Here is a 23039-nt window from a genome sequence, read left to right as displayed (position 1 = left end):
ATCATTCTTATGGCTCTTCTCTGAACCATCTCCAAGTTTTCAACTTCTTTCTTGTATTGTGGACACCAGAACTGGACAGCAGTCACACCTGTGCCAAATACAAAGGTAATATTACCTCCTGGCTGCTACTTAATATTTCCCTGTTTATGCATCCAAGTCTACCACTACATCCAATTGCTAACTACTCTATTTCTGGCAGTACTCCAACTGCTATCCCTGGATTGGCCTCTCTCTGTACCCATCCACTGCTTCGGGGTCATCTTGGCCAGATGTTCTCTCTCCCTTTAAATGATGGCACAGTCAAAAGTGCCCTGTTCCAATACCAGGTAGTGGTAAAGTCACAAACCCATTAAAGCACCCATGCTTCCCTACAGACCGCTGCAGAGCTCCTGGACTTGATTGAACTTTTTGGAGAGCTAGTCCCATCCGATGAAGTTATCAGAATGCAAACCTCATCAGGACACAGTCAGAACAAATGAAGAGAGGGTATGCTCCCAGAGCTGCTTTCAGTGCCAAGTCTAAGCAAAGGAGCTCCAGCAGAAGTACCCAAAAGCAAGGAACAAGAGTGGGGCCTCCAGTAATGCTCCCACTACCCACCCATACTGGACCTGGACCTCATTTTTACAAGCAATGCTACCACCACACTTAAGAATGATATGATGGATAGTTTTCCAGAAAGTGTCCAAGACAATATGGAAAGGGCCCTTGACCCCATGTGTAGAAGGTCTGACCAGAAGGAGATTTTTCTGAGCACCCAAGAACAGTACGACACAGCAGATTCAGAAATTATACAAGAACTCCATGTGGCCAGCCATACTGAAACTGCTGTTGAAGAGAGCTCTATCAGCAGCCAACCTGAAAATGCAGTGGATGGGAGTTGTACCACTTATTATTGTGTGCTGTATTACAATACAACAGTACAAATTAATTCAAACAACTTTCTTTCTGGGTAAAACAGCTGTCTACTGCCATGTTAGGTAACACCAGTAGCCTCTCTCTTTTTGCTGGGTTTTTAACCCCTTCATCCAGCAACTTGCTCAAAATGGCATTTGTGCCACAGATTTAAAGAGAGAATGTTTTATTTCAATGGAGTATGAAATTCCAAAACCATCAGCAACACTTGCTGCTTCATTTTCCCCCTTCCTGAGATGCTCTCCTTTCCTCCCCCGTCATCCACAGCATCATCCCTTGTGCTTGGCTCACAGTGCCATTAGTGCCCTCAGCTTTTAGCCAACTTGAAATTTTGAGGTAAATGTCTGGCAAGTTTTAAGGCATTCATGGTTATAAGAAGTCCTTGGAATTAGAGCAATTATTGCAGGATTCTATTTATTTTGCAGTATACTTTATGCTGATTTGTGAGTGTCATAAAAGAGAATTTAAGTCAAAGCCAGACCCCTATTTTGACATGCACATTGCAAGGCAAAGTAGTTCTCTCAAGACTGCTTATATAACTAGTGTTTCCCTTCTACTGCTGCACTGGCTAGGAGGGACATCATCCTGGTCAAGAGCAGCACTGCATATCTTCTGGGTTTGCCCATTGCCTTTCTGAACGAGTCTCTTCTGTCTCCTGGGGACCTGCCTGAGGATAACGTCCACCAACAGGAGGACAGCCAGCAGAGGTGCACTTGTAATTAACAATCTGCTCTTTGCTGACCCCTTCACCCACCCAGCATTTTTAAAGGGGTCCTATACAAGAAGGAAGTAATTTGGAAAATTTCTTATCTCAAAATGAACCAGAGCGTGAAGAGAATTCCACATTCCAAAATTGCGAGGAAAAGCAACATTTTATCATTGTCAGCATGGAGACTAGGAGTGATACAGTATGTACTTGTGCTTTTTCTGACTCCCTTTAGCACCTGTAACACACTGCTCCATGCGTATAGGGGACTTATCACCTGCTGAGAGGCTGACAAACCTCTGATGGGAGTGGGGAAAAGGACACAAGGATATGTTCAAGGAATGAGGGACTGCAAAGAGGGAAGTGTGGAGAAAAAGTTTCCTGGAGCAATCACAAAGGCTCAAAATGGAGTAGCTGACCCTAGAAAAGGACACAATGCAGAGGCAAATGGCTGTGATGGAGCACTTTTTGTTACAAAGGTCAAGACCACCTCCTGACTCCCATGCTTCAGAGCCAAGCTCCAGCCTGCGCCACAACTTCAAAGCGCTGTCTACACAGCTGTTTTTAGAGCACAAGCCCTGCAAACCCAAGTCTGTTGACCCAGGCTGGGAGGGTCGCTTCTGTGAGCTGTGTAGACATACCCTCAAGGATCCCAGAGGAAAACTGAGGATTATAATCAAAGATGTTCACAAGCTTATGCAGTGGCTAGGGCTGCTTTTTCTGTTTTGTGCAGTGCTGCTCTGTATTGGTTAGTGCTCATGAGACACATGCTACGGGGCACCACAGTGGTGATTGTTCCTGAAGGAGGACTGCCCCATCCCATAAGATGAGGCATTAGCTGACACTGTAGTGGTTTTATTTGGCTTACATAGGACTCAAACTCGTGTATTGCTCAGGTCTTGCTTTATTTCTCTCAATGTCTGAATGTCCTCAATACCAAGCATTTTGTGAATTCATGGATTCTCATAATGGCTTCAAACTCACCACCAGGTGAAGTAGGAATTTTCCCAGGAGTGTCACCATACCCATGAATCAACATACTTCATTGACACTTTGAGGCTCCTTTACCTAGGTAATCACTTGCACTTTCTCTGGATCTGATCTGATCCCTGCCCATCAATGATCTGGCCTAGAAATGAGATTCTGCCTTTTTACAATTTTCACTTGTCATTAAATGTTAGTCCTGCTTTCTCCAGTTTTTCCAGGACTGTAAACAGATGTTGGTTATGTAGGGTCGATCAGTAAATAATGAGATAAGGATCAATTTGGCAGAAAACCCCTTCCAGGAGTTGACATTGTTCTCTGGAAGTGTTCAGGAGCAGATGGTATTCCAAATGGTAGCCTATTGAAATAAAACTTTCCAAAAGGTATCATGAAGATCATTAGCATTGCAGATTCTGCAGCAAGTGGTATCTGCCAAAATCCAGATGGAATATCCAATTTTAAGACATCTGTTTCAGTAAGTTGTCCAAGACTGTGTTCAACATATAAGAGTATATGTTGCTCTCTACTACAGATATTCTTTTCGAGCTTGGTAAGGTTTACACAGATCCAAACTTTGTCATTTGGCTTTGGGACCACTACCATGCCAATACACCGTTCAGGTGGGTGTCTATTCTGGAAATTGCACCCATCTGATCTACGCAGCTGAGCTCTTCTTTTACCCTGGGCAGTAATGGGAGGGGGACTCTACTAGGTGTTAACAGAGCAAATGGTATAAGTTTAATGTGGTTTCTCCCTCCGTTTCCCCCAGTTCTTGGAATAATTTTGGGAACCTCTTCCTGATCTCAGGTTCTAGGGCTATGATTAGTAGGTGGCTAGTAGCGCATTGCATAGGCCATCTACAATGTAGACCTCTTTGGATGTAGTCTTCTTTCTGAGTTTCAGTGGCCAAAAATTTTCCTTTCACATTTAATGGGGACTGTCCTAGGACTTTCAATATCTTTTTGTTAGCTCTTGGCGTTTTGGTGGTTTCATCCTACTGAAAAATTATTCTGAAGTTACTGTTATATCAATGCCTGTATCTATTTTGGAGTTTGCTTTATATTTTCCCAAGGCAATTGTGGATGATCAATGGTGGTTCTTTTTGGTTATCTCCTACGGCTCCAAAGTAGGAGTGTCTTTTGGATCATGTTCTTGAAAGACAAGGTGTTACTATATGTTTAGACTGGCAGACTGCTGCATAATGTCCCTTTTTTAAAAGACCTTTCCTGCATGTGGTGTTTCTTGCTGGACAAAGCCGTTTGCTGTGAGGTTGTTTGCCACACCATGGGCATTTTTTCACGCTCTTGCTGTATTTCTTTTCTTTACTCCATGTTAGCAATTGCTCTCTTTGGGTCCCTTTGTACTTGTACTGGTCTGGGTAGGTTTGGTTTCTTGGCATCCTGAGATATTTTCCTCTCCATGTCTGTGGTATCTATAGTGGATTCTTCCTCAAAGTTACTCCTGAGAAGAATCTCTTGCTTTGAAGGACTATATTCTTGGCTGTCTCTAGTTTGATGTTAGGATCATTTTGAAGTGTTTCTGATAGTTGGCTGTCCCTCAGCCCTCAAGTAAGCCTGTCTCTGATCAATTCTTCACTCATCTCCCCATAGTCACAGCATTGGATTAAGTTGTGCAGGGCTGTTTATGAAATCATTCACTGACTCCCCCTTCTCTTGCTTGTATAAGTGAAATTGTGCCTACTCAAAAAAATCACATTGCAGTGTGGCAAGAAATACTTATCCAATTTTTCAACTGTATTGAACTATTTCATCTGAGCAGTTGAGAGGCTTCTGGGAAGGATAATATTCTCTTCTACTGATCCCATTGTATACAGCAGGGTATAAACTTGTTTCTCCTCTAACTGCTGGTGTAAACTGGAAGCCTGACAGAACATCTGGAATCTGCTTACCCAGAGTGGTCATCCCTCAGGGTGATGAAAATCAAATTCTGCTGGGGTGGTATTTAAAAAAAGGCTGGGTAAGATGTAGCCACTTCTACTACTTCTATGCCCCCTAGTGGTCACGCTAAATGTTGACAACCCACCAACCTCCTGGAGATGGAGAACACATCACTTACAGGAAATTGTGACCACTCCATAGTTTGGTGATGCTATAGTTCCATTGGTCTTAAATTTGCACTATGTTCATGTTTAATTGTTTTTATTCAATTAATATAATTTGTTACCTATGTTATTTGTTACCTCAATAGATATTTTTGGTAAAACTTGGTTTAAAAATGTGATTGAGGAACAGCTCCCCCATGTAAATTCTTCATACAACTCAATACACAAACATATTTTAGTAGTCTTCTTGGTAACAGTACATTTATTACCCACAACTAACCCCTGGCCTCATAGTAGGCATTTCCCTGACCAGTTGGGTCATTTTTCAGAAGCACCCTCTTCAGCTGTCCATGAAAGAGCAGTATGCTAAGCCACACTCCATGACTTCCACTGCACTGTAGCAGCATCTATGCAGGTTTTCTGCTCAGCAAGCTTGTGTGCACTAACCTACCATGCAGTAAGTCCTTGAGTGATGTGTGAAGGAGGTCTCAGGCTGCCATCCTTGGAATTTCTAAGTAATTATAGATGACAATTTCCTAACTCAAGAAGTGTTGTATCGAGCACAGGGGGGATTTTATATTAGACTTTGTCATGCTAAATAAAGAGGAACTGATCACAGAACTAAAAATTAGTGGTAGCTTAGGTACAAGTGATCATGACTTTATTCTGCTTGCACATAAATTTTAATCAAATCCAAACAATTAATAAATATACTTGGTGCTTTAAAAGGGTCAATTTCACAAATCTAAAAACAACTATGAGCTAAATCAATTGGGAGAAATAATTTAAACAGAAAACTGTAAATGATAATTGGGGATTGCTTAAGAACATTTTACTAGATGCCCCAAAAGCCACAATCAAGCAAAAAGCCCACATTTTTAAAAAATGGCTTAAGGGGAAAGGGAAAGCAGTTATAATAAGAACAACATATAACAAATGGAAGAAAGGTTGATAGAAATGACTAGAAATCAGAAGTTAGGAATTATAGAAAATTGCTAAGGGATGCAAAAGGACACAAGGCAAACTCTCTGGCCAGCAAATTTAAGAACATCATTTTATTTTTAAGTATATTAGGAATAAGAGAAATCCTAACAATGGTTCAGGTCCATTTGTAGATGGAAAAAGGTAGCACTGTCAATAATAATACAGAAAAGCAGAAGTGTTCAATAAATATTTGTTTTATATTTGGGGAAAAGCCAGATGATTTATTTACTTTCCATTCCAACAGTAACTGAGGATGTAAAACAGCTGCTGGTAATGCTAGACATTTTTAAATCAGCAGATCAAGATAACTTGTATCCAGGACTTTTAAAAGAGCTGTCTGAGAAGCTTTCTGGACCATTAATGATGATTTTCAATAACTTTTGGAATACTATAGAAGTTCCAGAGGATTGGAAGAAAGCTAATGTTCCAATATATAAAAAGGGTAAATTGGATGACCCAGATAACAATAGGCCTGTCAGCATGGCATTGATCCCAGGCTAATTAACAGTTGATACAGGAGTTCATTAATAAATAATTAAAGGAAGGTAACATTAATGGTAGTCAAGGTCAGTTTATGGAAGACAGATCCTGTCAAACTAACTTGATATCTTTTTTTTTTAAATATGATTACAAGTTTGGTTGATAACGGTTATAGTGATGATGTATTCTACTAAAACTTTGTAAAGCATTTGACTTGAACTGCATGATATTTTGATTCAGAAATTAGAATGGTACAAAATCAACATGGCACACAGCAAATGGCTTAAAAACTGGCTAATTCAAAGGTCAAAATATAATCATAAATGAAGAATCATCATTAACTAGGTGTGTTCAAGGATTGGTTCTTGGCACTAAGCTATTTAACATTTTTATCAATGACCCGGAAGGGGAAAAAGAAGTCATCACTGAACGTTTGCAATTGGCAGAAAGATTGGAGAATGGGTTACTGATACAGAGCTGTATCCATCATTTGGTAATTTGAGTGCAAGCAAATACATTTGTTAGTATTAAAAACACGTAGTAACATTGTACATCTAAGGACAAAGAACATTACCCATACTTACTGGATGGGAACTGTATCCTGGAAAGCAGTAACTTTAAAAAGGACTTGGGGTCATGGTGGCCAATCAGCTGAACATTAGCTCTCTGTGTGACACTGTAGCCAAGAAGATTAATGAGATCTGTGGATATATAAACAGGGGAATATGGTGCAGGAGTAAGGTGGTTATATTATCTCTTTATTGGGCACTGGAATATAGTGCCCATTTTTGGTGTCAACAATTCAAGAAGTATGTTGAAAAATTGGAGAGGGTTCAGACAAAAATCATAAGAATACTGAAGGGTTCGAGACAGCCTGTTGTCATAAGTATAAATCCAAGTATCCCAAATCTCTTTTTTTGTGGGGGGAGGGAGGCAAAGGGGTTAGATATGGGAGTGAGGTCCAGTGGCTAGAAGAGATGAGTGGAAACTGGGTCTTTCTTAGATTCTCTGTTCCTAGATCTATCAGATTTGTGACCCTGGGCAAGTCTCTTAACTTCAGTCTTCCTGGATACCTAGTAGTAGGGTATTCAGATGTTAAATACATATTTGTGAAGTGGTTTGATACCCAGGGTGAAAAACACCATATATAAAATACCAAATAGTAATATTTTTCTATCTGGATCCTCTGTGGCTTGACCAACACTAACATAGCTTTTTATTTGGGGAACTTTTGACATAATAGATTGCAAGAAGCTCCTTGAGGGCTTTATACCTATCCTTGACATGATGCATCTGCTATAAAATTCTCTCCTGTCATTGATTTTCAAGCAATAATTCATCCAGGTTCCTAATAAACACTGAAGGGGTCTTAATCAATGATAAAATCTTCCCAGAATGCAGTTTTTGTTTTTAAAAAAGTGAATTACGAGTTCTAGAAATGCAAGAAAGCTTCAGACTGGTGGCAGGGGTTAGAGAGAAGTTTTGCTGGGGGAAAGGAGACCACACAAGGACTTTATTTTGAGTCATGTGGCTACCAAAACCTTCAGTGTTCTATCTCTTTTGTCTCAACGTTGGTGTAATCTTGACTTTGGCATAATTGAAACAGTCTCAGAAACAACCACCCTTTGAATATTGTAGTTCAGATGGTGAACAATTTTGGGATACAGAACAGCATGAGGCTTCATAAACCAAGGTGTACCAGCACACAGGTCAGATATTTGGGCCTGAACTGTCAAAAGTGACCTCTAATTCTAAGCAGATACAATTTTTTGTAGCCAGCGCCGGTATCTTAGGGCTTGATTCTCAGGGATATTGAAATTTCATAAGAACATAAGAACATAAGAAAGGCCATACCGGGTCAGACCAAAGGTCCATCTAGCCCAGTATCTGTCTACCGACAGTGGCCAATGCCAGGTGCCCCAGAGGGAGTGAACCTAACAGGCATTGATCAAGTGATCTCTCTCCTGCCATCCATCTCCATCCTCTGACGAACAGAGGCTAGGGACACCATTCTTTACCCATCCTGGCTAATAGCCATTTATGGACTTAGCCACCATGAATTTATCCAGTCCCCTTTTAAACATTGTTATAGTCCTAGCCTTCACAACCTCCTCAGGTAAGGAGTTCCACAAGTTGACTGTGCGCTGCGTGAAGAACTTCCTTTTATTTGTTTTAAACCTGCTGCCTATTAATTTCATTTGGTGACCCCTAGTTCTTGTATTATGGGAATAAGTAAATAACTTTTCCTTATGCACTTTCTCAACATCACTCATGATTTTATATACCTCTATCATGTCCCCCATTAGTCTTCTCTTTTCCAAGCTGAAGAGTCCTAGCCTCTTTAATGTTTCCTCGTATGGGACCCTCTCTAAACCCCTAATCATTTTAGTTGCTCTTTTCTGAACCTTTTCTAGTGCTAGAATATCTTTTTTGAGGTGAGGAGACCACATCTGTACACAGTATTCGAGATGTGGGCGTACCATGGATTTATATAAGGGCAATTATATATTCTCAGTCTTATTCTCTATCCCCTTTTTAATGATTCCTAACATCCTGTTTGCTTTTTTGACCGCCTCTGCACACTGCGTGGACATCTTTAGAGAACTATCCACGATGACGCCAAGATCTTTTTCCTGACTCGTTGTAGCTAAATTAGCCCCCATCATGTTGTATGTATAGTTGGGGTTATTTTTTCCAATGTGCATTACTTTACATTTATCCACATTAAATTTCATTTGCCATTTTGTTGCCCAATCACTTAGTTTTGTGAGATCTTTTTGAAGTTCTTCACAATCTGCTTTGGTCTTAACTATCTTGAGTAGTTTAGTATCATCTGCAAACTTTGCCACCTCACTGTTTACCCCTTTCTCCAGATCATTTATGAATAAATTGAATAGGATTGAATAGGATTTCAAAATTCCAGATCAAGTCAATTGGAGCTGCAGGGGCCCAGGACCTATGAAATGCAGGTGTCCCAAATTGGGCACCTAAAATTAGAGGTCAATTCTGAATATTTGGGCCTTGATATAAATTTGGGGAGTTACAACAGTTTCTTTCTGTCTACTCAATAGATACCCAATAGTATAAATGTGTGGTATAAGTACTGTTGCTAGCTACCATCCCTCTCACCTACGTTGTAGTCCATAGCATTTAAAACACCACCAGGTCAGAAGGATAGTGCAGTATAGCTACTTTACACTCATCTTGTACAGGTCGGGAGGATGAGTAGAGAAGCAGACCCCACTTCTAATCATTTCTGCGACAGCATCTAATAGTGGTTCATGAGTCATCCAGTGATAATATTGGTTGCTCAGAGGCAACTGTAGTCATGTGATCAAGATCTTTGACATATGAGTGAAAACTAGAGAGCTGTGAACTTTCAAATCCATATTATAGCTTTTATGCCATTTCCTCTCTGTTAAGAACCAAACTTAAGGGGATTGCTTGAATCTGGGTTCAGATGAAAACTTCTGCTTCTCTATAACAAAAACAAATACAGTTATTTAAGAACGAGATTACTTTTCTTTCCCAGTACTGCAGCCTCACCTTATCTTAAAATGTTAAACAATATAGCAAAAAGTGTATCTCTAAAAAATGTATTTTCAAAAGATTAGGTCAGTAGAATTCACCCAGATCAAGGCAAGCTCAGTTAATATGTATGGGAATGGTGTGAAAAGGCTGAGCTAGTTAACGGGGCCCCCCAAAAAAGTTACCTGTCCTGTAATGTTAAATAAGATATTTTAACTCCACTCATAAGTATGGATAAAATTTTGTTGTGGTAAAACTAAGCAAAATTCATGGAACAGTTGTGGGGAAAAGGTACAAAATCAGAGTATGGTCATGGTGGGGCTGAAGCTGAAGCCAGAGCCTGGCTGCTCAGGGCTGACAGCCAGAGCTCAGCCGCCTAGGGCTAAAGCTGAAGAAGTCACAGAGATCTGTTAAAGTCACAGAACCCATGACCTGTGTGACCAAATCATATCCTTCTTCATAAGCTACTAAATAGATTTTCTGCACCCATGTGGAGCCCTACTGAAGTCAAGGGGGCTTCATGAGGATGCCAGGGGACTGCCAGTGTGTACTGCAGTTCAGAATCAGGGACAAAGGGGGTTAAAACCACCTTTACAAATTAAATTAAATGCAACCTTAACTATGGAGCTGCTTATGATACCTTGCTAATAAGAGCTTCAAAAAGCTCTGTGTGGTCCTAACTGGGTCTTGTGCTCTTCCACATCTAGTGAATGGGCTGACAAGACACTGTTCATGTGGGTACATCCCTTGATCAGACCATTACCCTTTTACTGGCAATGTAAAATGCATCCAGGGAAATTTCCCCATGCTCTTTGTAGCCTTCTCACCTTACTCCCACCCTTTTCTCCTCCTGCTTTATGCCTTCACTCATGTGACCCCTCATACCTTCAAAGTCTCCTTTTCCTCCTCCACTTACCATCTTGTCTCTCCTGTAAAATGCTTCTTTAAAAAATGCTACCTCCTTTCTCACCTCCCTGTGCTCAACTCTTGCCCTTTGCTTTATCTTGTTTAGACTGTAAGCTCCTGAGGGCAGAGAACACTTTTTATCTATGTGCTGAAGTGCTGTGCAAATGTGTTGTGCTGTATGCATGGATAATTAAGAACTCACTGAACTCCATTTTGTTACCATGTTTTTAAAAAGAATACATTACAATCATATGTCACTTGAATATACTGGAATCCTATAACTTCATTCTTGTCAAAAAGCCTCTCTCTCTATTTGCTCCATTTACCCAGTTGTAGGTCATTTCTCTGCGGCTCTGTCTGTGATGGTCGCTGGCTTTTCTGAAATACACAGGAAACACTTCCCTCAGATGGAACAGACTCTGTCAGGCAAGGTGCTTCCAGTTTCCTCCATGCCTTGTTTTCATCTGGCTCCTCAGTACATTTTACTTGGAGTGGCTGAAGCTTTGGTAACTCCCACCTGTAAGTACATTTCATCAACTAACAAGGAATTACATTAACTTCACAAGAAGAATTAGAATGACTGTCATCTGATTTCTCACCCCTGGCTCTCTTCCACAGGTTTTCTGAATAGGCCTATTCATCACCTGCACTGAAGGAGCTTAATTTCTGTTCTTTGCTGTACTACATGGTGAACAATAATGTTCTCTGAGATTAGGAGGAATTTAGAATTTGTCAGACTTGGTCAGCCCATTGGACCATTAAATCTAGTAATCCACCCATGAGCAGTGGAGCCAATAACTGCACTAGGCAAACTCCATCCTTTCTCGCTTGTATGTTGACTTTCTACCCTCTGCAAGCTGTTAATTTATACTGAGAAGCATGAGATTTGATTACCCTTATTTTAGCTTGCATAACTGCAAATGCTGTTAGCCTTCAAAAATTATGCACAAACTCTTTTTAAACAGTTGTTTTACAATTACAGTAGTTGACTAAACGACCTTCTCAAGCGGTGAATTCCACAGAAAGAATAATATACTGTGTATATTTCTCTTCTTGTTTTTATTGTTCTAAAACAATTTCAGAAGTGTTCAGATTTTACATAGGGGTAGGAAATAGCTTGAATATTTTGAGTGTTTGAATTGTCATTCTTATACTCTTAGATTTCTAGGAACTGAGGGTCACGGTCTCACTCAAAAAATAATTTTCCCTGGATGTAATGCTTAGTACATACATAATGCCTCTTCATCCATACATTTCAAGCACTTTACTGAGGCAAGTGTATGTGGTTTCTAGGTTACAGGCTAAGTGTAACAGAAAATTGTGACCTTCACTATTTAGCTTAAAAAAGAAAGGGTTAAGAGGTGACTTGATCATGGTCTATAAGTATCTGTATGAGGAGAAGATTTTTCATGATAGAGGGCTCTTTAATCTAGCAGACAAAGGCTTAGCAATGTCCAATGGCTGGAAGATTAAACTAGATAAATTCCAACTAGAAATAAGGCACAAGTTCCTAAAAGTAAGGGTAATTAACCATTGGAGCAACTTACCTAGGGATGTAGTGGGTTCTCCATCACTCAGTCTTTAAATCAAGAGTGGATGGCTTTCTATAAGATATGCTCTAGCTCAACTAGGAGTTGTGGATTTGATGCAGGAACTGCCTGGTAGCATTCTATGGCCTGTGATATGCAGGAGGTCAGATTAGATTATCATAGTCTTAAAACCAAGACAAATATTCAAAAATGTACACAAATTTTGGACATCTTGGGTTTGGGGTATTCAGTCTGAGGGCCTAGGTTTGAGGTGCTGACCCTTACGACTCCCACTGATGCCAATGTTCCCATGATACAATAGAGGGGTTATTTATTATCTTGTCTAACACAATTATCTGTTAGTTACCTTTTAACACAGGGTTTTGTGAGCATCCCTTTCCCAGGCTGATCCCTCTAGTTCTGTTATTACATTTAAAACATTACATTAAAGGAACATTAAGGTTGCAAAGTCAAGTTCTTAAAAGGTAGGAAATGCTGGAATTAAGGTTGCTGGTGCATCCTGTTCGTAGTGTTGCTGAGGCTCTTGAAAGCTTGATTTTGCAACCGTCACGTTACTTATAGCTGTTCTTTTACAGTGTAATTTCCTAAGCTTTTAAAAAAAAGCAACCTGAGTAAACAAATTCCATCATGTGGAACAACGCGCACACATGCACACACACCCTGCCATGGGTCATCAGCTGGGTTAAGGATCTTTAGATCCACTGCGCAGACATATGCCACTTAAGCTAATAGAGTAACTGGTAGTGTTGGGCTGTTATCCACTTCTTCTATCAGCTTTCTAAGAGATTCTTCTACTTCTCTGGATATTTCTAAGCCAAGCATGAATAAAGTTCAGCCCATGGAGTTCTGCCCTTTGCCACTCTCACCGCACAACTGCAGAGTGAAGACAAAACTGGTGAATTCAGGCAATTCCTGTTCTGTTAAAGATACAAACATATTATTATGGTTGCATTAAACTTAAGATACAGTTGAAAGTTTTAAATTTATCCCTGTGGCTCCTAGCATTTTGCCTACACCAACTAAACAGAGGAACTTTGCTCATATGTGACCCTGATGTAGGCTGCTAGTTGAAGCAGCTACCCTCCTGTTACCAGGTCAACTCAAATCCTGAATCTCTTCAGGAGGAACAAAATTTCTGCAACAAATCCATGGCTGCCTATGGCTTTATTCTTTTAAAAACTCTTAACACTGTTCCTTTAAAGAAATCTACAGAGAGTTGAAAGATAGGACTCCTATAATAAATCTTTCTAGGAGCACTCAGTATCTCCAAGGAGTTTTGTGGGGTGGTTTCAAGCCCACAACGTACATCTGTTCTTTATTAAGGAGTATTTAGTTCTTGTTACAGTACTTTCATTTTTTAAAATGTGCTCAATTTAAAGCATGTTTCAAATATTTTGATTGGTAGCTATGGCTGAACACACACACACACACACACAGACTGGGAGCAAAAAGTCAACAAAAGAGAGAGCAAGGATACAATAGAGCTAAATGAACAACTTGAACTAGTTTACACTAGCTATGTTAATCTGCTAATAGAGAATTTATATACTGTGACTGCTTTGTCAAACAAAGGGTTACCACATCTGCAATGTCTGATGATGCATTGCAAAAATATCTGCATTTCTAATCCAAGTGTCTCAAAGTACTTTGCGAATGCTGAGTCTCATAACAAACAGTCTCTTAGTTAAGGAATATATAGGGGATCACTTCGCCCACCACTGAAATGCAATAGTCTCTCTAGGGTAGAATGCAGCAGCTGTTTAATAGCTCACAGAAACACTGTGGGAGAAGTGAAGAATACAGAGTGCAATTGAAACATCAGGAGTAATTTAGGTAAGCAGAATGCAATTACCAGAGCTGAATTTGTCCAGGATGTGTGCTTTATACCCCTACTCTTGCAAAAAGAAAGCTCCATCTGCACTTAATGATTACAAGTGGTCTGGATATTGGTTTTACAACTTCCTTTGGCTTTGTCTTCCCTGCTAAAATAAGTGTCTCTTTTATCTTGGGGTAACTAATGTGTGCAAGCTATCCTGAGATTAAAAAAACCAAACACACACAGTGAAGACTCGGAACTTCAGTTTTACTATGAGGTAAATTCACCAGTGTCAACCCCTGAAATGGGTATAGGGACATTTACCTCATGGTTTATCTCATAATACAACTAAACAATCCTATAGGCCTTCTATTAGTTATCCCACATTAAAAAAACACACCTTTTCTTTTCAGCAGTGAAGACTAGGCCACAGACTGTACTGTCATACACACAGCACAGCATATGATCACCTTCCCCTTCCCCACACATTCTGGTTTCACTCCTGAGTGAGGTAAAAGCACCACGTACTGAAATCAGGTTCAAAACCTAAATTTGGACTTGCAAATCAAGGATGGGGACAGTGATTGTATTTTGTCAGTTGTACTCCATGATGATTCAGGCATCCAAATGTGGAATTGGGATCTCCCATTGACAGTCTTCGCATTGTGAATTCTTTCCATGAAAGTTGCTGCAATATCAGCTAAGGAGGGGGAAAGGGAGAGGGGACAGAGGATTGGAGTTCCTGGGAGTAGATACAGCAGAGCTCCAAAAATGAGATTATGAAGACTAGAGACTTTGGCAACAGCTGATTCTAAAGAGAATCTGTTATGATTCACAAATGTTTCCTGCAGAAAACTGGGCAGGAAACATTTGTGAATCATAACAGAAATTCTAGTGAGGCAGAAGTCCATAATTAATAATTGGCAAATAGTCTTGATGGGTCACTTTCCGTGATGAAAGAAGCAGTTCTGCTCATTATCAACTGTTTTTTCTCTGATAGTCTTAAAATTTGAAATCCAGGAGGAGGCAAGTCCCTTGTTCAATTTGGCTTGTTCACATAGAGACGCCTTCTGTACCTCCCTAATAATCTAGTTTAATAACTTATTTGTAATTAGTCTAAAGGTGACCAACTTGTTTGCTTCACTCTTTTTTAAGTAATTGCTGGTTTTGTACTAAAGGTGCAACTACCTAAACATCACTGTGAAGGAGTGAATACATGGCAAATGATGAGTTACTAGGGGGAATTTACTGCTTGTTGAAGGTGTTCAGGGGCGGTGCAAGGATGTTTTGCGCCCTAGGCAAAACTTCCACCTTGCGCCCTCCCCCGTTCCCGAGCCCCCGCCCTGAGGCACCACCCCCGCCGCGGCAGCTCCCCCCTCCGCCCTGAGGCACCCCCCCGCCCCAGCTCACCCCTGCCCCGCCTCCACCCTGAGCACACTGTCGCTGCTTCACTTCTCCCGCCTCCCAGGCTTGCGGCGCCAATCAGTTTAGGAGCTGTAAGCCTGGGAGGTGGGAGAAGTGAAGCAACGACGGCGTGATCGGGGAGGAGGCGGAGCAGGGATGAGCTGGGGCAGGGAGTTCCCCTGCGTGCAGCCCCCCCCCTTACTTGCACATATTGTTCTACTTAAATTAAAAAAAAAAAGGTCCTTTATTAATTACTTTGATTTGAACTTTTATTTTCTACTGACTCTCCAGACCACTGAGCAAAGCCATTGCAAAGGAACAGGGTGACAATTAAATCCCGCTGTACCATTTCTGAAATGCTTGAACATCAGTGTAGCATTAGGCTGTACACTAAACTTTTTGGGGGGAAAGGTGCAAAAATCCCCAAAGATGCATCTCCACTCATCAGGGTGGGGAGCATGAATGTAGCAAAGCTGCTGAGGCCACTAGCATTGTTAACATGTCATTAAATGCTGCTCAAAACAAATCTAAATGACACCATCTAAAAACACTGGTAACCATGGCATCCTTGTCTCCACTAGCACCCCCAGTTGTTGGTAGCACTAGTGGAATTGCTGCTAATAACAGTGGAAAACTTTTGTGTAGATAAAGCAACGTAGTACATTAAGAAATGTAGTACATTAAGAAACATCTCTAACCTCTCTAAAGCCTCCCCAAGCTACCACATGTCGTGTCTGCTGTTTTTGTTTTGTTAGTAAGATCCCTTAACTAGAGATGGTCAGACTTTTGGTTATGACATGGGACTGGAAGTTGGGATGGAGAGGCAAGATTTCTCAAAACTGACTAGCGACTTTGTGGAGGAGAGGTCCTTAAGTTTTTTGGGTGCCTGGCATCAAATACCTTAAACTGGGAGTCTGAATTTCAGAGGTACTGATCTTCCACCCTCTGAAAATCCAAGCCTCTTCAAGGTTTCTCAAGGTGGGCCTCCAAAATCACTAGTCACTCTTGAAAATCTGGGTTCAGTTCCTCCCTCTGCCACTTGCAGTGACTTGCCTGAGGTCACATACAGCATCTCACAGCCTGCTTCCTCTTTTGTATAAAATGGAGAAACGAGACCTTTCCCACTTGAGGAAGTTTGAGGCTAAATTAAGTAATTGTAAAATGCACTGTGATCATTGGATAGAAAGGAATACACATCTGCCAAGTAGCCTTATTTCTAGATGACTGATTTTGGGATGGTCCACTGTATGATCATTTTAAGTAGCTTAACTTAGAATGTTATACTTCAATAGGTTGCCTTTCCATAATGATTCAGTTTCACTGTATATTTTAAAAGTAGTGGAATATAAGCTTCATGGTGTATCCTGTTGCAGTAGGCTCTGGGCTTTTTTCTTTTTCAAATTTATTGGATTTCTAATTATTGTATCTTTTGCCTGGCCATCCCTAAAAGGTTATTTCCTTGTGTAACTTGTAACTATCTTCTGCTTCCTTGCAAAGGTTCCTTACTAACATTCAGGCTTGTGCCAGGCAGAATTCGAGGGATCGCAATGCACTTTTTGACCGTCTTCAATGGAGCTGGTTGTTTTATGGGAGCCTTTATTGTTCAGACAACATACATAGGCTCTCAAGGTAAGAATATGCTCATGTGGTATGTTTGCGAGATGAGTTTTCTAATCCTACTGGCTATTGATTTGGAGAAGCATGTACTAGCATAAAAGTGGCTGCCAAAGTTTATTGATTTACTTTCACAATTAAGATAGAATTAAGATAGGAAATAGACTTGCAGCTGTATTCATCAAATTGTAATGAGTCCTCTTACTTTTGATAGGTGGAGTAATTAGAGAATGGCATCTGTGAGGAGCCCCATGCTTTCTGTTCTGAAATCATGGGCAATAAATTGGCTATCAAGAACCCTTCATCCACCAGAACCGTCAGCATGTGTCTATCCCCAGCCACATTTACTTGGGGATCATCTGAGCCACCAGAATGTGTGTTCAATGCTTTACGAAAGGTAGAATAGTGGAATACATTGTAGGTATGTTGTACCGGGGCCTTGAGAGTAAGGACAAAAAAATAAGGTTGAGATTTGCAAAACTGACCAGGAGATTTAGACACACAGCTCCTATTGAAATAATGAGAAATGTGTGGCTAAATCCCTCTAGGACCATATTTTGCCACCCTATCTCACACAGGGTAGTATCTTACACTGCAAATAGTCATTGACTTTAATGGGATCATCAATTGCATAAGGTACTACGCAGTGGGAGCAAAGGTGTCTCAGTCTGATGCTTAGTCAGCTATGAAAAGCTCAACCTTGAATTTCATGCAGCAGGCAAAATAAGGGTGAAGTTGAACCTCATTCCAAAGCTGAAACCAAGCTCTAACTCAACCTTTCTTTTCAAGTTAAATATTTCCTTGGTCTTTCATTTTTCACACACGTCCAGGTGCTGCCAGAACCCAAAAGTAAGAAAACGTTGTGACAAGATATTTTCACAGTATTTCTATCCCACTTAGAAAAGAGCTAGCATTCCCAGAAAACTCATTCTCATGACATTTCTAAGCCAATTACATACATTCAACCAACTGAAAGCATTTATTATAAATCTGACTTTCTGGTTACTCTTCTCAATTGGTCATGGTAGGAATCTGGCACACAGTTCTTAAAAATACCTTTTTTGTTGATGAACCTTTGTTAGATACAGTTAGTACGTAGGAGTTCTCTATTTTATGATTACCTTTAAAACACCAGGAAGTATTTAGAGCAAAGGAATAGGGCCTCCTTTGTTTATATGTCCAAAATAGTTACCATATTCGAAGTAATCAGTTTTACAGATTGGTTGACATCCATAAATTTGATCATTACCACCTTTCAAGAAGTCACCCTTTTAACATGCTACTGTTGCTGGCTGTAGTACAAACTACAGCTGTAGTTAAAATACCTGCCAATTTTCAGAGATGCTTGGGTTGCACCTATGTCTCCAAGAGACTTTGTTCTGGGGAACAGTGTAGTTAAAAAGATTGTGTATCATTGAAAAAGTATGTGTCAGAAAATATTAATCCATGCTTCCAAGATCTGGATGTACAAGTAGTTGGTATCTTAATCTGTTTCACTTCTGTAATGAAGTTTCTCTTATATTTGCTTAAGTTAAGTTAGATAGAATTTTATTTCAAGCCATGAATTTCATCTAGAAATGGAAACAGATATTAAAATGCTTAGCTCAACAAGTCACCTACAAGTCTTCAAGCAGAAGGGCCAACAGGCATAATAGTTGAGGTTACAGCTGGTCAAAAAGTTTCCAATAAAGCACATTTCCTTTTGAAATGTTGATTTCATTAAATCAGCATTTTCCCAGAATGTAATCAACTTTGTCAGAATTTTCAGTGATAAAATTATCAAAATGATTTTTTTATGAAAAAGTTGGAATATTTTGTTTTGTTGAGGGGAAAATGTTTTATTTCAACTATCATTTTGATATTTGTTATGATTAAATATAACATAATTTATATGATATTATAAAAGTCAGAATGCTTAGACTCATGTTATGTCACAACATGATGTCATTTTATGTATTTTTGTTATACCAATTATAATAGGAAATTACTGATTTAAAAAAATATAAAATCAAAAGTCAAAATTGAAACAAATTTTAGGGGGGAACAAAACTCTTTGATCCAAAACAAATGGGTTTTTTTAGCAATTTTTGATTCACAGGTAATTTTGCAATTTCAACTTTTTGTTCCAATTCGGAACAAAATATTTAGAATTGTCAGAATTTCCTATGGAAAAGAAATTCTGAGTTTCAACTCGCTGTCATTGAGATTTTCAAAGGCAATTGGTGGATTTAACCATTCATCTCTTATATTTTTATGGGAGTTGTGTGGCTAAATCCCCTAGTCAGCTTTGTAAAATCTCAAGCCACATCTTTATCTCCATTACTGACTTCCTGTGAGTGAACACAGAACTGAAGACAGCTACTGAAAGTGACTTTCCACTAAGGAGAATTATTTCCGAGGTGGTTCAGCGGTTGTCTGAACTCCTAAGGTTTGGGGTTTGGCCTGGGTAAGCCCCTCTAAAGACTGATTCTTATCCAAACCTGTAATGAGAATCAAGGTGAATATTATTCTTCAATGGTGTCCTCCTGTTCTTCCAGTGAGAACACTTAGATTACTCTTTTCATTTTCATGTAATTGATATATTTTTAGGGCCTCAGAAGTTCCATTCTAAAAATGGGTAGAGATTCCTCTGAGGTTCTTTTGCCTCGACCCTAAACAGAACCAGTTCACCTATTCCTAGCAACTATTCCTGGAATGATACTGTGATTTGGGAATATGACTGAACAATTTATGAATTCTGTGTAAGATTTTGAACCTTATGTGTCTGTGTCAGGCTGCAAACACCATTCTGAATGTGCAGCTTTTTGCCTTCTGCATGGTCTCTTTACCTCTGTTGGGTTAAAATTCCAAAGGATGGTGGCAAAAGAATAACAGTAGAGGGTAGTTGTCTCTTAAGTACCCTATCGTTGGAAATCATTTCATTGTAGACAAGACTAGTCCCTGCCCAGAAAAACTGGTTTAGCAGTGAGGAGGTTGTCATAAAGTCACTTGGCAAGGGTTTGTGCTCATGGGGGGGGGAGGGTATCATCTGGCACAGTGGGACTGGAGGCTTTAAAAGGACAGAAGCTTTTCTGCTCAGGGGTCCTTTTTCTCCAGTCCATGAAGAAGAAGCAACCCAACATGTAACACCTCATGAGGTAGGGACACCCTGCCTGCTGGAACCCAGTTGATTCCCCACAGACTCACATGGGGAGAGTGAGCTTGACAGTAAGGGACATTGAGGTTTAATATGTTTATTGTGTTATTTGTTCTGTACGCTCCTGTGCTGTACATGATTAAGTATAAAGGAGCATAAATGTGTTAGACTATGTGAAGGGAGTGTGTTGACTGTTTGACAACTACTGCATGCCAAGTGATAAAGCAGAAGTTTCACACCTTTAGGGTGAAGTTTTGGTAAAGGGCTGTGTTTAAGTACTGGGGTACCTCAAGGGTCAGCAGTGTGCCCAGAGGGGACAGGTGGATGGACAGGGGCTCCAACTCTCAGAAGGGGGTGCCATCTAGAAGGTCTGCACCCTGAGAGGTTGCCTAAGGACCCCAAGTTTGGGGCAGTGGCTGTTCAGGCTGCAGGGACTTAACATTCCTCAGGGGATCCAGAGACTTGGATTCTCCCTGCAACAGTCCTAATGGGTGGCCACTCGCTAGCATCTGTGACAGACACACAACCTTTAAATATAATGTAAATATTTCTGTATCTCTATTATATAACCTTTTAAGTGTGAGATTTTATGAATATTGTAATACTTGCTACTTACTTCTGCTAACTTTTGATTCTGAACCATGAGTTAAGCTAGGCTTGTTTGTAAAAATTCAGACCTTTCGAGCTGAGTTTAAATTATAATGAAACCAGCAGAGGTTTTCTTACCTCATTTCCAAAGGAATGCAAGAATTTGCTGCTGCTCCATCTATCTTTTGATGCCCATTCTGGAAATGGTGTCAGACATGATACCCTTTTCCAAATTATTCCATTATTTTTGCATGATTAAACTGTCTGTATTAGGCTATGTTACACTCATATCATTCTTGATTACCTTTCTTGGGGCTTGTGTTGTATTGTTACAAGTGGTATGAATAAAGTAGTTTTGTTGCTTTAAAAACCTCCAGAGCTGCTTATTGTTGACTGTTGACCTCTGACCTGATCATGGAGGGTCTATAATTTTGGAGTAAAATATCATATATATGCTTACAGAAATAATGACGTTATTGAAGCTGTAATAGGAAGTAGGTGAATATAAATAATTGTGTTAGTATGCTTTTGTTACGTTAGTGGCCTGTTTTATGGGTGTGAGGCCAGGCGCGACAGTTTGGGTTCTGGTCAGGCTAAGGCAGGGGTTTTAGTTAAAATTATATAGACCTGAGGACATACCCAGGTAACAGTTTATGCCTTCTCTTGCTGTGCAAGTAAACAGGTGACCGCAAGTTGCACAAATTAGAGGGGACTTGGGGGCCTTCTGCAATATGTTAACTAGGCAGTTTGACCCCAGTGATGTATGGGAATTATTAAGAAATGCTTGACACGATGTATTAATGTTAATGAGTAGAAGATTAATTAAGGAAGTCCGCAATGCCACATATGGATAATGGATAGGTATTAATCTTGTTATGGTCATGGAAGATGATCAAATATGGTTGTAGATTCAAACAGTTATATAAAGAAGGGGGTATAAAAGATCCAGTCTAGTTTGGGGGTTTGTTGGGTCCCTGAGACTTTGTAAACTGAATCAGGACCAACTCTCCACTTACTTTTCCTTCCATCTTTGTTTTTAATGGTCTTGTGATGAAGTGTAGTAGACTCAGAGGACCCCTGCTGGAGTCCTCACGGTCCTACTACACCCCACTCCAGGAAAGAGCAGTAGAGAGAAGTCCTCCAGGCTGCCTAGGAGCTGCTGGTTAAAGTAGATTCAGTTGCTGGCAGGAACTAGGGGAGCAAGGAAGGTGCTTCTGGCTGGCTGCAGGGACACAAGCAGGACTTCAGCCTTGGGTTGAAGGTGCTGGGGCTGCAGGCAAGTGGCTCAGGGAACACAAGCTGCATCAACAAAGTAAAAAGGGATGCAGCAGATGGCTGTTATTTGTAGGGTCCTTGGGTTGGGACCTAGAGTAGTGGGTGGGCACCAGGAAAGTGGCTGCATAAGCCCAGGGAAGGAGCTGAAGATCTGGAAGAGGGTCAGCATTTGTTGGACTTTGATACCTCCCCAGAAGGGGAATTAACTGAATTGTAAACAGTGACTCATCTGGAGAGCAGGGGTCAGTTGAGGCTTGCCAGGGGGCAAAGGTCTCCAGGGAGGAAACCCTGGGGGCACTGCTCCATTCCAGAACTGGGATCACTTGAGAGCTAGCCCAGAAGAGGCTGAGGAATAAGTCCCGGGAGTGCTACAGGAAGAGACCAACTGAGCGTACTGTGATAGTTGGACTTGTACCCCAGAAGGGGTTTGTTTTGTTCACATATGGACTCTGTATGACTCGGCTGGTGGCAGGGGCAGCTCTAGGAATTTTGCCGCCCTAAGCACGGCAGGCAGGCTGCCTTCCGCAGCTTGTCTTCGGGAGGTCCGCCAAAGCCGCGGGACCAGCGGACCCTCCGCAGGCAAGCCGCCAAGGGCAGCCTGCCTGCCGCCCTCCCAGCACCGGCAGAGCACTCCCCACAGCTTGCCGCCCCAAGCATGCGCTTGGCGTTCTGGGGCCTGGAGCCGCCCCTGGCTGGTGGTCTGAGTTGTCAAAGATCCACTGAGGTGAGTGGTAACCAGTGGAAGGCCCTATGAACAGCGCAGAGCTGAAAAAGAACAGGCATGCACATATCCGATAGAGGGCGTTCATGAGAGGTGAGCGGACCCCATCACAGGTCTCCATGATGTAATATTGAAGGTCTGAACAATGCACGAAATCACTTTCCCGTACTTATTCTCCTCAAAGGCAGCACTTCTGAGAATGACACTAGGGGCCAGTACCAATTAGCCAATACTGACATCAGCTACATCCCAATCCCTAAAAAAGTTTAAGTTCCATGATAAAGAGTGCTAAAAAATAATCAATATCTGAACAACTCATGGTGAAGGAGGAAGGCAAACCAACTTGAATTGGTTGCTTTTAAACCAGCTGAAC

The 23039-nt window shown here is 40.8% G+C and overlaps 1 protein-coding gene across 10 annotated transcripts in view; it reads left to right on the top strand.

Moving 5' to 3' along the window:
• SLC15A5 (solute carrier family 15 member 5) overlaps positions 1-23039 on the top strand; it is a 66049-nt gene that overhangs the window by 26356 nt on the left and 16654 nt on the right. For 7 of the 10 annotated variants that reach the window (XM_045016955.1, XM_045016970.1, XM_045016931.1 and 4 more), the window contains exons 7-8: positions 10893-11081; positions 16830-16961. In XM_045016955.1, coding sequence (XP_044872890.1) covers positions 10893-11081; positions 16830-16961 — 321 coding nt within the window. Of the gene's footprint in view, positions 1-10892; positions 11082-11180; positions 11359-16829; positions 16962-23039 lie in introns of those variants that run through there. The other 3 variants (XM_045016923.1, XM_045016940.1, XM_045016984.1) reach the window with 3 other exon arrangements.

Source organism: Mauremys mutica, chromosome 1, assembly GCF_020497125.1.
Source record: "Mauremys mutica isolate MM-2020 ecotype Southern chromosome 1, ASM2049712v1, whole genome shotgun sequence".
In the NCBI taxonomy this organism is placed as follows: domain Eukaryota; kingdom Metazoa; phylum Chordata; order Testudines; family Geoemydidae; genus Mauremys; species Mauremys mutica.
Note: the sequence above shows the minus strand (reverse complement) of the source record. Positions and strands in the feature narration are given on the sequence as shown.